The sequence below is a fragment of the Tiliqua scincoides genome, chromosome 3 (genome assembly GCF_035046505.1).
Source record: "Tiliqua scincoides isolate rTilSci1 chromosome 3, rTilSci1.hap2, whole genome shotgun sequence".
NCBI classification, from domain to species: Eukaryota; Metazoa; Chordata; class Lepidosauria; order Squamata; family Scincidae; genus Tiliqua; species Tiliqua scincoides.
The window spans coordinates 225,441,814-225,459,989 of NC_089823.1; the positions used below are offsets into that span (position 1 = coordinate 225,441,814).

The following is an 18,176-nucleotide window of genomic DNA, read 5'->3' on the forward strand; positions in this document are numbered from 1 at the left end:
AAGTTTCAGCTTGAACCATGGAATGTAGTGAAAATCAAAAACGCTGAAAGTGATTAAGGATTTTTGTTGTTGTTAAATCATACATGTTTGCTGGATCCACTGCCTGGGAGAGACAATGGAAACAGGATGGGAGGTTTCCCTTAATCCCACCCTCTTCTAATGCATTCAACAAAAACCCAAAAGCATTGCTGTGCTAAAATCATTAAATCTTTTCCTGTACGTCAGCATCATTTGGGTTATTTTTCTACAGCAATCCGTTATATCTTACATCATCACCTCCATGATGTCACCTCTCTTACTTCCTTTAAATTCCTTCTCAAAACCCACCTTTTCCACAAAGTCATTGGAACATACTCCACTATAAACAAATCCTAAGCAATGTAATTAAGCCATGATCAGATAATCTTCTTGAGCTAGCCTAAAGTTGTCCATTCCTGACCTAACATGGGCTTTTCCCCATTAATAATAACCAGGGAGAAGCTGTGTGAAGAACCTCATGGTATAGCTCTTTTAGGACTATACCACTGCAGAATGCAGGTGAGAGACCACATGTTTGTGTGTATCAGAAGCCTCCAGGACTAGAACCAGACACTCTCAGCTCGCTGTACAGTTAATTGGCGAGTTCTTGCCATGTTGCAGCCTGAGGCCTCTTTCTGGGCAATAATGGTGCCCAAGTACTTGGGGAGGTGCTGTACTAGCTCAGTGGTAGACCACATTCTTTGTATGCAGAAGGTTCCAAGTAGTGCCAGCACAGCCCTGCCTTGGTCCCCCACAAGTTTTCTAGTGGCAATGGGAACATCTCCTAGAAGCCTCTGTTGGACATTCCTATTTGTAAGTGGGGAAGCAGGTGAACCGTAGGCACAAGTCTCTTGGCCAACTCTGCCACCACTGCTGCTAGTGGTTCAGGGGGTTGGCCTGGTCATGTGAGCCCTTGGTCAGTGGCTGATCTCTGATGCCATCCTTGGTCCCAATTTCAGTCCCTGGCACCTAAAGGTAAGATTGGGAAAGAACCTCAGATAGTCACGGCCAGTCAGTGTAGACCATACTGAGCTAAGTGGTAAGGCAGAAGTGGGGCATTGTGTGTGTGTTGGGGGGGGGGGAAACATGGCAGGTTGCAACAGCTAACTAGAACACTGTTGGTACTGCTAGCCTGTTATGAAAAACCCACATCCACCAAGGGGACCATACCCCAACAGAGATCACCTTGCAAAGGACCCTCTTAAATTTATGCAGGCCCTGATTAGACCAGAGCTCTCCTCCCTGCTATGTTAGCTTTCCAGAGGCTCAGATGCTAAGTAATATATACATACATACAGTCCTAAGAGAGTGGTGCCATGAAATTTCTCTGAATGGCTGTAGATTGGTCCTAAAAATCTGCTGATCTGTCATGTCAGATTGTTTTATTAAATAGCCAACATACTGCCAAAGAACAGACCTTGTGTATTAGCTCCCTATATAGTCCCTGAAAAAGTGCCAGATGCCAAGAGTAAATATCAAGTAAACCCTGAGTATATGAGTAAAACTCAGATCAAGCCAGAACCACTTTCTACTGCTTACAGGAAGTGCTACAGTCAACATACCAGGCCTCTTCATGTTTGTCTTTAAACTGTCCATAATGACCACCACATATAATTTTATCCCCAGTCACCGGAGCATAATTACAAAGGTTATTTTGAAACAGGGGTGCTGAAGGAACAGAAGGTTATCTTTGGGATGGGTTGTTCTTTTCAGAGCAAAGCTCTCATTAGGATCTTTGATGTGGTCTGGGTTTGCTTCAGTGTCTCGTTTGGCATTTCTAAAGCCTTTATCATCTAACATCCTGTGTGAGATTTCTTTTGGTTCGATCTGTAGTGCCGGGCAACTGTTACTATCCAGAAGCACAGGAGAACAATGGAGAACTATGTTCATCAGGCTTCCTTGTGCTTGGTGCACTGTTGTTGAACTGTAGACACAGGAGGGAGGGAGACAGCAAGAGAAAGAGGCCAAAAGAGAGAGGGGGGGGAGAGAGAGAGACACCTTGCTGCTAGTGTTGGCCCACCAGAGAAGACTGACAAAAAGAAAGAGATGGTGAGGCAACCTACAGAGGCTTGTGCTTGAGGGTGGAGGTCAGTGGCATAGCTAGAGGGGGTGCAAAGCACTATGTTTTGTAGGGTGCCTCACTGTGGCGTGCAACTGGCTGCCCTCCCCTTCGCAGCCATTCTGGGCTGGGGGAGCAAAACGGAGGTGTATGCCCAGAATGGCTCCAAAAGTGAGGGGGAGGGGCTGCTTGCATGCTGCAGTGAGGCACCTTGCAAAACTTAGTACTTTGTATCCCCTTTAGCTATGCCACTGGTGGAGGGTTGGATCAGGTGTTCAGAACCCATCACCCTCATGTGGGCTCAAAATAAAGCAAGCTGTTTTCCAACTTTTTCTAACTAACTAATTGCCAGACTGAATTCCAAATTGGAGTGGGAGGGGTTCACCTACCACCACTAGAAACTCCTGGCAAGTTTCTAAAAATATCTGCGCTACATAAATGCTGGGTCCAAGCCTCAAAAACCGCTGGGCCTCTGAGTCCTCCCTGAGCACAGAGGTGAGCAGGAGTTTACACAAGGCACTACAATGCTGCAGACAGGATAAAGCCTTTGGATTGGTCAGCCCCACCATGCCTTAGCCCAGTCAACAGAGCTGTGAGTTCCTCTTGCTGTGGTTGTTGAGCTAGCGTGTTGACCTTGGACAGCCTGAATTGGTGAAAGAATTCTCTTGGTCTGGATTCATACCTGCCATCCATGGCCTCAGCTTGACTTTGACAAGAGATAATCCTATCTGCCACAGGTTTCCTGTGCTCCCATCCCTAAAGAATTGGTACTGTGGGAAGTGCCATGGTCCCAATTCAAATCAGGTCCTCTGTGGCTTCCTGCAAAAGTGTAGAGACAGCAGATTCAATCCCCAATCTCATCTTGTTTGGTCATAAAACAGCCAAGCACTTGTTTTTCAACCCTTAATTCATTGTAGTACCCAACAGTTTCCCGAGCCGTAGTTTTCTTTTACAAGGCTAATTGCTGGCAACATAATTGTATATATTATGTTGTCAATGGCACTTGTGGAAATAAAACAAACACTGCTTCCCCTGCCACTGGCTCATGGTGGGATGGAGGAATTTTAACTAATGTCAGCTGTACAAATTTTGCTAATCAAGCTTAGCTCATTCGATAAGCCATGTTAATATTCCAAAACTAACTCCAAGATACGTTGGTAGTTTACAAAGGTGAACACAGAATAGGATTGTATTAATGCTTCCAGGCTAGGACTGTCCAGAACAGAAAGTGTTCTTTGGCCCTCTGTGCAAAACCAAGCCTGTATTTCTCATCTGGTTTCAATTCTGTTGTTTGTGCACCTTGTTGTATTTATTGTTGGATTCTTGGCTTTTCCTCTTTGCTTTGTATATACCAGATATTTATGAGAATTTGCCGAACCAGATGTTATCTTTGGCACCTGGAGACTCCCAACTTCAGACAGCCCTGAAAGGACATCGAGAGGATAACTGTGATTTTGGAGATAGCCACAGGCTGCATTTTGGAAGCAGTGGGCCAACCTTCTCCAAAAGCAAGTTAAAAATATTTTTATCAAATTGTATATTCCTCCCTTCCCTACTGAAAATAGATAGCAAAACTGGCCTGATGAAGATCAGAGGGCTGGCATAAAACTGAAATCTAAAGTACATTTACTTTTTCCACCATCTGTCTTTGCCAATTTAAACTATTTAATGCAATGAATTGCTGGTAATAGAATCTTTTCCCTCTAGAAGACCATGAGATCGCATCTACCTGGTAGAGACATGCTCCCAGCAGTGTGATGGCCCTAGTCTTGTTTTCAGTGGCAACAAAGCTTATCTCTGTATAAATCACTATGGGCAATCTTTCAGGATTAACCAGTGGCAATCAATGTTTAAAAGTTCACCCATTTTGACAAACAAAGGGAGGACATAAGGCAGTGTTTCCCAAACTGGGGGTTGGGACCCAACAATGGGTTGCAAGATGACTTTGGTGGTGGGTCCTGAAAATTTTTTTAAACATTTGGAGAAAAAGGCTTTGCAAGCACCCTGGCCTGATTTGCAGGAGAAAATTGGTAGCTGGAATGCTAACCTGTGGTATGAGGTAATCATTATACAGTTCTCCCAAATTAAAATGTCATTTTCTGATTTTCTCTAGTAAGTGAAGTGCCGTAGATCACGTGTGAACCCCGTTTCAGCCTTTTGTCTGGCCTGGAAGTCCCTAATTGCACACCTTGCTCTCCAGTTCAGCCTTCTGGGCACCCTAGAATGACTGTAAAGGTTTGGGGGAACAGTCTCTGAATTCCACTCCTAGGCAAAGTCTAGCAAATGTCTACACACACATACTATCTGTGAGGTCGCCTGCAGCCTCGGGAGCACAAGACCCTAATTATTAATTAATAACATATTTATTATTATTATTAATAAATAAACCATTACTTTCTCTTTTTTGTCTAGCCAGTTGCAATAGATTGTCATTTTAAAAAGTGGGTCCCGGTGCTAAAAAGTTTGGGAAGCACTGACATAAGGAATTGTCACATCAGATAATCTCCTCCTGTTGAAAAGTATTGAGAACAGGGACTTTTGGGGATCTCTCCTAGATCCTGCCTAATGCAACATCCTTCCTCTGACTCCAGCCAACAGGGGAAGCACAAAATGAATGACTCCACTTGATGAAATACAAAATATATTCAGGATTAAGGCTATATTCCACTCTAGCTTGATTTCAAATTATATTCTGACCTCAAGAGTGCAACAACAGAACAGACACATTGGTCATGCAGCATCTCATTATCAGAACTGATTGACAATTTTTTCTGGCTGCTGTGTTGTGATCTGCTTCTTTCTCCTGGAGACACTGATGTTAACACCCCCTGAAACTTGGAGTCAAGGCCTGAGACTTGGCAATCCTAATAAGGAAGATCAGCCTTAAAATCCAACAGACACCCTGCAATGTCCTCTAAAAATTTCAACCGGAATTAGGAGGAGGATTGACAGGGCTGGCCCATGTATGAGGTTGACTGAGGAGGTTGCCTCAGGCACCAGATTGGCAGGAGTGCCCACCTCTGTTCCTTTGCTCACATCCACTACTCATTCACCTCCACCCACTTCTTTAATTGGAAAAGAGGGAATAAAGGAGAAGGGGGAGTGTCAGGGAGAGGGAAGCGTTGGGCTAGAGCAGTGGATCCCCAAACTCACTGCTACCGCAGCACCCTTCACACTCACAGGGGTGCTGTGTGGCCCCAGATCATGTGAAACCTCACGCCATTGTGCAAGATTTCAGGTGATTGCAGCCCAGCAAGCTGGGAAGGCCACACAGAGCCCCTGTGTGAGTGTGAAGGACGTCCTGGAGTACACTCTTTGGGAACCTCTAGGCCAGTGTGTCTCTCCTTTTTTCAATCTAGAGTGTGAGGAGCAGAGACTGGCACATAATCATGAGGTAAGAGGGCAGCATTTGGCACACTGCCTCAGGTACCAGGAGGCCTTTGGTTGACGCTGAATCGACTTGCTTCTTTTGTACAGTATTAGGCTTGCGTGCCATCATGCAAATAAAAATTTGCGTTGTATTCCTTGCAGAATGGAAATGCATCTCCCAGGTATCTTTCAGACAATGAAAGTTATTATACAGAAAATCATCTACAAAAGATATACATCATGCAGAGGGTTAGAAATGTCAGGGGATAACAGTGCAGTATTCAGAATTGGGTTGTGTTCAATATAACCCATGCTTGTTCTATTCTTCGCAGGGTTGGGTCACAATTTCTACTGCACACAAACCCATTCATCAGCGGCTTGGCAGCAGTGTGCCATCTCCTGGCAGAAACACTTGCTCTTCTGCATCAGCCCATAGGTAAGTTGAAAGTTCTTCAGTATTTATTTTCACGAATTTATTGCTGACTTTTAAAACAGACCCTTCCTGGCTTCTCATGATTTTGCTTTCTGTTACCCCTTCTGATTTTTGGCTATAGTGGGCCCTTGTTACCTGCGGATTTGGGACCCACGGATTTGATTATCTGCAGGTCCTGAAACTGCAGGGTTGGTCCGACATGGATCCTCCTAAGGCAATGATAACTCAGCTCCATTGCCTTTGTAGGGTTACAGATGCCCAGACCCATGGATTTCATTATCCATGGGTTTTGGCATCCACGGGGGTTCTAGGAACAGAACCCCCACAGATAATGCAGGACACATATTTTTTTCGTTGCTGTCAGATATTTTTTCCTTTAATTCTATTCTGAAAACTGTCTCAAGACTCCTAGTGGGAGAAGGCAGGGCACGCGTATAGTTTTAAAAATAAGTAAGTGCTTTGGTTGGTTGGCTTGCCAAATAAGGGCCCAATCCTGTCCAACTTTTCAGTGCTGGGCCAGCGTCAATGGCTATCGGGCTTCAGCGCTGGTGCTGCAGCCCAGCACTGGTGTTGGGTGTCTCAAATGTGCCGTAAGGCACATTTGCACCACCCTCCAAATAAACAGCACCAGCGAGGAGGCCTGCCAAGCAGGAACCTTCTGCCACTGGCAGAGCAAAGGTAAGTGCCAGGCAGTGTGGGGGCATTCCTGGGCAGTGGGAGGGTAGGACCAGCCTGGGAAGGAGGATGGGACCAGCAGTGGCCTCTTCCGCCAGATCCTATCCCGTGTCAGGCTCAGAAGCCTGACATGGGGATTCTCAAGTCTGTGCCAGCAATTTAGCTGATGCAGACTCAAGAAGCCCTATTGTGGGGGCTGGGGCTTTACTCAAGTAAGGGGACAATTGTCCCCTTTCCCCAAGAAGGCCTCCAGCGGCTTCCCTGGCCCCGCAGGATACAGCAGCAGTCATTTTGATGCTGCTGTACCATGTGATACTGGGAGACTTAGAATTGGGCTGTCATAGTCAGCACATCTAGTTTTTTGGCTACAACTCAGTGTTGTTAATTTCATCAAAAATCCCTTTGGCGATTTAGTTTTGCCTGTGTTTAAAAAATATACATACAGTCCACCTGGTTTGCTTTAGCCACATCAGACTCTGACATGTATGCTGAGGCCTTGGAAAAGCCCATGTTTGCAACATTCCACTCTATTATCAGCTCCAGGACAGAAACAGGATTCAGGAAACAATTAAAGCTTCCTTTAGAATATCGGTTTGGGAACACAGAGGGGGCAGTGGCCATGTGTGGTGAATGCTATCAGTCAATGAGGCACAACAGCAACACTGTAGGCTTCTTGTTTTTGGAGCTTTTGAGTTTTGATAAAATTGTGCTACATGTGGGCTGAACAACTGCAACCCATACCCTTGAAAACAAAAGCTGGCATTGTCTAATTGTTTCAGGGGTGTGATACTTCATCAGAGAGTTTGTGCTGTGCTGGCTTGCAGTCAACCACCTATAATAGCGGAGTATCAAAAAGTAGGTGTGTGGTGGGGTGAATTAACAAAGCAATACCAAACATTTGTTAATATATTTGTCTCAACAACACACACAAAATACACCAGTATCAGCTAGCAGTATTGTTTTGTTGACTCCAGCAGCCCTGGTGGGAAGGACAAGGCAACTTTTTCAGGTGAGCTTCTTTTGGAAAGGAGAAGACAAGTGACTTGTGACATGGTCTCATTGAGGCCAGAGGCCAAGCCCTCCCAATAAGTGGTTTCCCCCCTCACCCATGCAACCACCACCAGTTCCATTGCTAGACACTTGTATTTACTTGAAGGAAATGCTTTTACATATTCAGAATATTCATCAATTCACACACACACACACACACACACACACACACAGAGTTCTTTACACAATTTCTGGCTCCCCCCCCCCATGAATTATGGCTCAATCCTAGGTATGTCTACTCAAAAGCAGACAAGTACACCCAATTCAGTTCCATGAAACTTACTCCCATGTAAATGTGAACTGGATTTCAGCCTTAAATTCTAGAGACCCAACATAAACCCCCAAAAGGCAAAATAGTGACATTGCCTATGAGGAAGGGAGACTGGAGAGCCTGTCCCTGAAAAAGGGAAAGTACAGGGCTGGAACAGCCAGCAAAACCAGTGCTAGCACTCCAAAACAGCAAGTGGAGGCATAGATCTGAGTAGCTCCAGAGATGGATGTAGTCTTTCCAGCAAGCAAAGTCAAGCCTGGCCCTTCCATGAGGCCAAGTGAAAGTTGCCTCAGGCAGATTTCTTGGGGGGCGGGGAGGGTGTGTGTGCTCCCACCTCTGTTGCCCTATTTGCCTCTGCTGCTCCCTTCTTCTCCTGTCACTCCCCTGGAAAAGAGGGGGAGAGAGGAAATAGGGAGTGGAGGAGAGCGCTGAGCTAGAACACTGGTGAACGAGAGGAGCAGAGGCTGGCACATCATCAGGCAAGGAGGGGCAGCATTTGGCATGCCACCTCTGGTGTCAGGAGGTCTTAGGCCAACCCTGAGCACATATTTTTCCAGAACACTGAAGGCAGCTTGAGAGATTTGAGCTGAGCCCCAGACTCCCAATATTTGACAATACTAGGCATTTTCCAAACCTGGCACAGAAAACAGTTTGGGGGATGGAGAATTTATTGAGCTTAAAGGACCCCTTAAATAAATGGGAGTACTAAAGAGATCCCAAACAAGGGCTGGGGGGGGCAGGCAAGAGACTGCAATCCCTATCTCCATCATGCTGACCTGCTTAGAGGCTGTGTAGGCTGTAAATTTAACAAATACAGCAATAAACAGAATGCAGGAAGAATGCTACAAATTGCCCCTCTGCTGTCTAGTTGCCACCCTTCCCAGTTCTTTTCATGTATAATCCCTTCATGCCTACATGAATTACAAACGGCTGTATTTATAGCCAGTTGCCATTAATGCTTGGTGTGTGACAAGCAGATGCTCTGTTTAAGATACAGATGTCCGGAAAAAACAGGGTCCATGTAATTAAGTAGACATAACATGTATCAACAAGTAGACCCCCAACTCCCCACCCCCAGAACAAGGCAGCCTGTCCTTTCCAAAAGGGAGATTCAGAAAGGGGTGTTTAATTTGACCTGCCTCTTCAAGAAGAGATATTGATATCACTCATTTGTATTATTTGGCACTATCCAAAACCAGGTGCCACGTTAGAGGAGGAAAAACACACAGCCGCACCTGTATTCATAGCCAAGCAATGACAGCTTGTTTGCCTGAGATATTAATTCAGGGACCTATCACACCACTGTCTCCCTATCACATCTGCTCTCTCTGCTTTTTACCACAGATGCAATACAGCCACCTAGTGACAAAAAGCTTGTTTGCATTCTATTAAATCAGTATTTTAAGCAAATATAAAATCCACAGAAGCACCTATGTGCACAAAATAGTACATAAATGTATTCTATCAAATAGTTAAGCTTGATATTGGGAAAGGAGACATTCTTAAACAGAGCAATCAGGTGCTTTTTTTTTTAAATACTCAATGAGCACAGACTTCCATTTGCACAGAACTAAAACCTTCTAAATGAGAGTGAAGTGGTACAATTTGTGCTTGCAGCGAATGATTCATAACCCAATCCTATGCATGTCTTCTCAGAAGTAAGTCCCATTACTGTCAATGGGGCTTACTCCCAGGAAAGGATTGGGATGTCAGCTAGGAGCATAGGGTGGTCCAAGGTGGAGAGAATGAACCAGTCACAAGCATAGCAGTCTTATGGAGTCAACCTTTGATTTAATCTAAAAATGGAACAGAAGAGCCTTTTTTCTTCTGAACTGCCTTCATCAGTTGCTTGCTTATTTAACAAACAGGTACAACAAGCTGAAATCATTTCACCCATTTGTTTCCTAGATGTATTCTACTCTACAGGTTTAGTTTTCTCTTGTCTATAATGAAATGGAGTAAAAATTGTTTAAAAACAAACCACCCTAGAGTTTTACTCAGTTTCTAAATTAGAAACATAATTTCATAAAGAACATGTCAAGAGACCTATTGTAGTCATGTGGCACTGGAATGTGAACATTCAATATCCTATTATAAGAATATCTAAACCAGGGGTGTCAAACTAGTTTCATACAGAAGGCCGAAGTTAGCATTCAGGGCGCCTGCTGAGGGTTGGAAATGATGTCATCAAGCAGAAAGTGACATCATTAAGCAGCTGATGGCCAGAAATCAGCACCTTGCTCTCATATAGAAGTTCTTTAACTGCAAATGACAGAAGAGAAAATACACAAATCTTGATCATATTTCATGTTTCAGCACTGCTGAACAACACCTCAGCACTGCTCAGCAGCTGAGAGCCTGGGGGCCGGATAAAAAGCTTCCAGGGGGCGCATCCAGCCCCCAGGGCCTTATGTTTTGACACCCCTGATCTAAACAAAACACACATTATCACTCACTTCATAACAGCGGTTTTTGACCATAAGAGAATCACAGATTATGAGTTCTTCAGGACACTCTTAATACATTTTAATATGCAAGAAATCCCCACTTCCCACAGGGATTTAAGCTTTCAGTCAGTGTACAAATTCTTTATTTGGTAATAAATTAATACATTCTCATAAAAAGATGGCTTATTTGTACACTCGGTTTAACAAGGAACACAATTTTACTCCTCAGTTTCTGACTCTTCATCATCATGACTGATCTGGAAATATCGCAGTTCATAGGTCTCCTTGTCAGACGCAACCACACGCAGCCAGTCGCGAAGGTTGTTCTTCTTGAGATACTTCTTGGTGAGATATTTCAGGTATCTTTAAAACATAACACAAGGGGTTTAAGTGCACAATGTAATTCAAGCACAAAACATAATCAGAGACAAGCAGTTCTAAGAAGATGCTAAAGATCTACAGTGATAACCACACCAGGAGCCCAATTCTATGCATATCTACTCAGAAGAAACTATCATTCTACTCAGTGGGGCTTACTCCTGGGTATGTGTGGGTAGGATTGCAGCCTTACTGCCCAATCCTGTGCATGTCTACTCAGAAGTAAGTCCCATTGTGTTAAATGACATTTACTCCCAGGAAAGTGTGGATAGGATTGGACAGTTTCTCACCCTTAACTGTAGCTAATTAGCAGAGTGATTCTCAGAGTAATCCTATGAATGTCTACTTAGAAGAAAGCGCCACTTAGCTTAATGAGACTCTCAAGTAAAACTGTAGGCTTGCAGGCTAAGAGACTAAACCAGGGGTGTCAAACTCATTTCATATGGAGGGCCACATAGCATTCATGACACCTGCTTGAGGGCCAGAAGTGATGTCATTAGCCAAGAAGTGATGTCATTAAACCAAATGACAGAGGACATTAAACCAGATGACAAAGGTCATAACCAAAAATAAACACTTTTTTCTCACTTAGAAACTCATTAGCTGCAAATAACAAAAGAGAAAATACACAAATCTTTATCATATTTCAAGATATCGGAGAGCCCAATTTTTGTACGGGCTGCCCTTTCAGCAGTAACACCTCAGCACTGCTCAGCAGCTGAGAGCCTGAGGGCCTGATAAAAAGCTTCCGTGGGCCGCATCTGGCCCCTGGGCCTTATGTTTGACACCCCTGAACTAAACTATGAAGAGGAAGTTTGGTTCAATTTTTCCTGGCAAAAACCAGTCACCAAAGGACTTTTAGAAAGACACTATTCTCACAAGACTGCTGAGAATGTTAGGAAATACTTTTGAATTTTCTATTGCCTGTGATAAAATCATTCAATCCAAGCAAATGATTCCCAGATTGTTCAATAAATACGTGAAGATAGACTTGGGATTGTCAAAACGTTACTGTATGCATCTTCAGGACCTCATGTGCTTGGAAATAAGTGCAAGGGACACAAATTTCCTTCCTTTCAAATAAACACATTTTGATCAAGCTACTCATTATGAAAGCAGTGCATGTCTACAGTCCTACTGAGTATAATGGGAATTACTCCCAAGGGAGTATGTCCTGTACAGGATTTCAAACTACATTGCTTCAGCTTCCCACAGTGCAACAGCACACCCCACCTTTCTGTCCCATGGCAGATCACATTCTAATACAGAACTGAGAGTAGTCTGTGAGACTACTACCTGTGAGTAGCAAGGTGAGAGAAAAGCATTTCAGTAGTAGACCCGCCATTAATTGAATGGGGCAAATGCCCTCTAGGACCCCCTGGAAGCTTCTCTGAGGCTCCCAGTGTGGTTTGGAAGCACTGTTTAAGACCTTAGGGAAGCTTCAGGAGGCTTCTTCAACCCGTTCTAGAGTTGCACAAGGCTCTGCAACATTTTGGTGAGTGGCTGGGGCAAATTTGCACACGGGGGACAGTAGCATCTCATGAGTGGCGCCATGGCAGACCTTTGCCGCGGTCATGGGACTGGGGAAGTCCTACACTGAAGCATTTTGCAAAAGCACATGGGTCTGAAAGTCACGACAATATAAAGTGTCTGGACAGGAGGTGATCTGAATTTCCGAACTGCAACTATAACCACATTTTAAATGTTCCCAGTAACTGTTACTCACCCCAAGACTTCAAGGTTAGGAGTAGAGAGAAGATGATGAAATAAAACCCACTCACCTTTTCGAGAACTGCCTTTCAGATGTCACTGTGATTTTGTTCTTAAAGCGTTCAATGTGAACTACATTTCCCAGATTTCCTGTTTTTCCATTGACTTTAACTTTTTCCTTCAGGAACTGTTCCTAATCCAACACAGAGCAAAAGACAACACTAGGGAATGGTGCCCTAGATGTGGAACTAGGGAAGGGACCCTAGCCAGACAATCTGTGTTATTACAGAATGCAATTAGATCATGCAAGAACCATTGAAATTAGCTGAGCAATACAGATAAACTCCTGATCTATTTGTAGAATTTAGGAGGTACAGTATAACACAACATCTACATAATCTTTATAATATTCATTTTTATGCTACGTGCTTAGCTGGAATGTAACAGATTTGGCTAACAAGTAGGAAAGCCAGTCAGCTAGGACAAATATTCATGAACTGAGTCTCCAGATCCAACTACTGTTAATATGTTCTGGGTATGGTTGCCCTTGAGAACTCAGAAACTTCAGTTGGTACAAAATACAGCAGCCTGGCTGTTATATAGCGGGTCCATGCAAATAAAGGAAGGCATAGTGATAACAGCTCAGTACGTTTATTCCATCTTCAGAATCGAACCTGGCAATGAATCTGACACAAGGCAAACATCTCTGGCTTTTATACCCTTTAGCTCCATCCAAACTCCCTATGATTGGTACAACTGAAAAATTAACTAGAGGGCCAATCAGATGGTAGGATTTCAATCCATCACCTGATTGGCCAGCCATAAGTCTGGGCCAATCAGTTATGCAGGATTTCGATCCTGTATAACTTGCATACATAACACTGGCCCTTACCAAGGACTGCTCACTGACAACATTTTGCCCAACTTTGTTCCAGTTACCTATTTGTTTCCAATCTCTGCCGGCTACTATCGGTTTCTGGGACCAATTCAAGGACCTGATGATCAACAAGATCACCATGTAACTTGTGTAGTGGACCCTGAATAACTGCAGGGGATTCAATCCAGGACACACATACACACACTGATTTCTGCAGATACTGGAGTCTGTGGGAAGCTTTCAAAGAATCTCCTGGAAGCATCAGAAAGGCACTTCCAGAAAACTGGAAGTGTCTTTCTGATGCTTTCAGGAGGCATTTTGAGGCCCTTCAGACATGGTGTAGCCACCCACAGTGTGTCACACCCACGGATGACAAGGGCCAACTGTATAACATTTTTTGAATGTGCAAGGTCCTTCACATGTGTTATCTTGATGTAACCCTTGAACATTAGACTCTATTATGGCACAATATATGCCGCCACTTTCATCTTTAAAACTAGGTTAGAGAAGTATGAATATACGAGCAACTTACAAAATTTCCTGAATCAAATATTCCATCTTCCACAGGATGTGTAAGATCAAGGTTAAATTTGCAAGTGGATTTTTTCAACTTTTTGTCTTTTTTCTAAAAGAAAACCACACATGCCAGTCAACATTGATTTTATTACATTCTATATAACTGAAGTGCTGTTGATATTCAGTAAAATATCCTCAAACGTGTATTTCTTGCATGAATAAGGTTGGTTAAAAATAAAATTAAAAAGGCATATGTTTTTAAAAGATTACAACCCAAAAATTAAGATCAGAAATACTTTTACAGATCCCCAACAATAAAATCCCTCGCCCTCCCTACAGAGCAATCCAAACACAACAATAAAAAGCACTTTTTAAACATCTGCTTTTGCTTTCATCCCAATGTGTTTGAAGGTGGTAATATAAGACTGGTAACCAACATGACTACAGTTGGATTAAAAGCAGCAGAGGAATAGATGGAATGAATGATCATCAACCCTGTCACATGTGCTTGATGACTAAATCATGCATACAAGATCAGTCTTATTAGCCACCAATACCAATGAGAAACCCATGGGGAGGGATCACTTGTATCCATGACACAACAGCAAAGTGTAATGAAGAGTAACTGATCTGAATCTCATTTTGCAGTCCTTGTCATAGCACTTGGCTAGAAACCAATATTTGCCTGATCAGGGCCATAAGCAACCAAAAGAAGACACCACTGTGCATTCCATAGCCTTTTGATCCCAATTTGGGGGGGGGGGGTGGAAGAGCGCAAAACTTTTATTTCACACACATCCCACCCTTACTCCAAGGAGTATGGAATGACAAATGCACAAGTTTCTGTCAATGTCCATCCTAAATGAAGTCAGCCCACTTCCTCAACAAGACTTAAGACAAGGCTTGTGTGGAAAGGACAGTTGTAGAGCACACTCCGGACCCAATCCTATCCAACTTTCCAGCACCTGCAGCTGCAATGCAGCTCCAAGATAACGGAACTAATGTTCCCATACCTTGAGGAGGCCTCTGTGACTGCTTCCTCACCACAGGGTGCAGTGCATGCCCCATTGGCAAAGCTGCACCAGCACTGAAATATTGGATAGGATTTGGCCCTTACTCATTGACAGGACTGCAGCCCATGCATGCTTACTTGGGTGTGTTTATACTCTGAATTCCTTTGCCATTTTCCCATCCCTTTGTAATGTAATTAATTAATTAATTAACAGTATTTATATACCGCTTTTCAACTGAACGTTCACAAAGCGGTTTACAGAGAAAAATCAAATAACTAAATGGCTCCCTGTCCCAAAAGGGCTCACAATCTAAAAAGATGCCAAGGAATACCAGCAGACAGCCACTAGAACAGACAGTGCTGGGGTGAGTATGAATGTAATGTAAATCTTTCTGCGCATTCTGCTGTTACTGCTGAAAAGCAGCAAGCCCACTGTCCCCAATGGGGCTTACTCTTGGGCAAGTGTGCCTACTCAGAAGCAAGGCCCCTGTCCCCAATGGGGCTTACTCGCGAGAAAGCGCCCTCAGGTGCGCAGCCTGAGCCTGCCCTTCCCACCCCGGCAGAGGACTTCAAGGCAGCCCAGCACAGCGCGCCGCGCCGGGGCCTCTTTCCCCGTCAGACACTCACCGCCACCCCCATCTCGGCGAGGTCGTCACCGCCTCAAAAGGAAGTAGCCCCGACGCGCTCGGGCTTTTATAGCCGCAAGCCTGTGACGCAATCACGTCGGAGCGGAGGGAGCCGCGCCAAGAGACCCGGACACTCTAGTTACAACACGTCACTTCTGAGAATCCGAGCGACTTCCTCCCCACTGAGTGGCTGCAGTGAGCAGCGGCTGCCACCTTGACCACCCAAATGGTGGCAGTCACGGAGCGGGTCAGTGCGCATGTGTACGGGGCTTCAGAGAACGTTGAAGGCTGGCTGACCACGTGGCCACCCAGCCTGTGCTGCTGGAGCTGCAGGGGCGGCTGAGGCTCCCACGTGCAAAGAGCAAGCAGGAAACTACCAATGCCTGGGAGCCCAGCTCTGCAAAGGGTGTGCAGAGCCTGGCTTGCCCCTGCCTTATGCAGCATGAACACACATCTTGGGGCACTCTGCGCACGTGCATGCTCTAAGTGGCCACTGATCCCACTGCACAGGGTGGAACTGGCCCACAGAAGCTCCTGCTAGGTGAATTTGTCTTGTGGGACGTTTGTTCTCACACCTGCTCTAGTTTTGCTTCACCCTCCACAGAAGCAGCAGCCAGAAAATAAAACAACAGCTCTGCTGTCTCTGAGCAAAAGGCTGTAGGACAGTGATGGGGGATTACACAGGTCATGCTTTGTCAGCCACTGATTTCACTCACCACTGATACCAGGGTCCACCTTTAAATGCCTTTAACAAGAAATGCCAAAATCCCATTTCCTACCTTCATGCAGGTAAAACGGTACTGGCTGCAAGCTTCTTGGGGTTTAAAGACAACCTTTAAAGACCCACGCATAGGTTTCTTGCTCCTCCGTTGTCATCCCAGAATGCATCGGTATAGAACAAGAAACCTAGAATTGTGTCTTTAAAGTTATTTTCCACTGATTTTTTTAAAAAATGCACTTAGGGTTTTGGAACAGCACCCCAGTGGATAATGAGGCGCAACCTGTAATTGAACACTGCTCCCTTCTTAGCCAAAGTGAGTATGCTCAGGAAAATTTCAATATGCAACCACACACACAGCAGTGTTACCATCTGTAAGAGGGCATTAAAGATATTTAGATTAATGTTTGAAAGAGGGGCAATGTTGGCACATAATGAGGCAGACCAAGTATTCTCACAAATCTTTATCTTCAGGACACTAGTGTCTGTGTGTGTTTTTGTCCAGCTTAAAGTGCTTGGAGAATATAATGACAAACAAGCAGAGTGAATATCTTTGAAGTTTTAACTTTATTTTCCTCAATGTGACCCAAGTCATAATTCAAACATTTCAATAACACACTTGTTAAAAGCCAAGAACTCTTGAATACTTCACTATTACAGAAATGCAGAAAAAAGTACAAACCTTTCAAGTTTTGCTTTTAAACTCAAGGTCGCTGTTCTACAATGAACACTGCATTCATCTGCTAGCCAGTAGGTATGTTACATACTTGTCTGAGTTACCACATGTCAGAAATACAAAACCCCTCTCCCCACATTGTTTACAATAATTTGTCCAGTTTTTAAATGTAACAGTCACAAATTATGACCATTGAATTCTAGAAGGCATAGACACCACAATGCAGATAAAAGCCACAGAGACCAGTGTCAAGAGTTGCACTGTGAAAAACAATTATGTATGAGAATCTTGTACTTTATACAGAATGTAATATGTAAGCACGGCTTGTTCTATTAAACGTTCCCAGACACAGCCGACATTTCAACACTTAAAGCTTACTGCAGCCAAACATGTCATCTAGTCACCAGAGTAGCTTGGTCACAATGTTTGACTTCTTTAGACTAAGGTTCAATATACTAGAACTCTACTTGCATCATAGGCATGCTATACATTTATGGAATACAAAACCCTGTAAGACTTTCAAGCAGCTTTGTTAAAATAAATCAACGTAAGCTCTTTCAATTCTTCACAAGAGCAGCCCTGAGAAGAGTATATTCAAGTCATGGCTCAACTAGCAGTGGTTTTGTTGAACACACAGACACAAAACATATCAAGAGGTAAATCTGGGTTTTAAAAAAAGAATCCCCAAACATATGAGGCTAGAGAACCTACAGCACACTGAACAAAAACTAAGATGGACCCAAAACAAGAACACTTGGCCCTCACAAAGTAACAGCAGGAATGAGTTATTCAGCCTTCATTTTGGCCAACAGCTTGTTAGAAGAGCCTGAGCCTGCTCCAGGAACAGATTGCATTTAGTTTTAAACCTCAAAGAAAAAATCATTTAAAAGCAGAATTTAGAGAAACATGATTACCCTGAAATAGCTTAAAGAACCTGAAAGATACAGCGTTTCAAGCTTTTATTAGCAAAGTTAGTTTATTGTAAACCTGGTGGGTTTGTAGACAGATTGCCTTCTACAAGTGAAATGGCTTTGTAAATGTATTGTTATAAATACTGTAGTTTACTTGGTGAACTGATGAGATTGCACAGCTGTCTACAGAACAGTGCCCTAAATATGACCTACCCAACAGATGCTGTACTTCTTCTCACTAAGATGAAATATCCTATGGTGCCAGACACTTACAGTCACTGAAAGCAAGACACCACTTTTCTTAAAAAGGGGAGGGGCACTTTAAGGAATAAATTTAAGTAAAGCCAGCAGCCTCCAGATGTTTTAGTGCTTGATGAGACAAGCACTAGGATGCTAACAAGATTGTTCAGGTACTAGGACATCAGTATAT

The 18,176-nt window shown here is 43.8% G+C and overlaps 1 protein-coding gene across 1 annotated transcript; it reads right to left on the bottom strand.

Annotated features, from left to right (window-relative positions):
* Window positions 1–10,386: 10,386 nt before the first annotated feature.
* On the bottom strand, window positions 10,387–15,500 carry RPL22L1 (ribosomal protein L22 like 1). Its single transcript, XM_066622355.1, has 4 exons — window positions 15,443–15,500; window positions 13,820–13,912; window positions 12,482–12,603; window positions 10,387–10,685 (listed from the first exon to the last, which is right to left on the bottom strand). The coding sequence occupies exons 1-4, from the start codon at window positions 15,452–15,454 to the stop codon at window positions 10,541–10,543; spliced, it is 372 nt and encodes a 123-aa protein (XP_066478452.1). The 5' UTR covers window positions 15,455–15,500; the 3' UTR covers window positions 10,387–10,540.
* Between the last annotated feature and the right edge of the window lie 2,676 nt (window positions 15,501–18,176).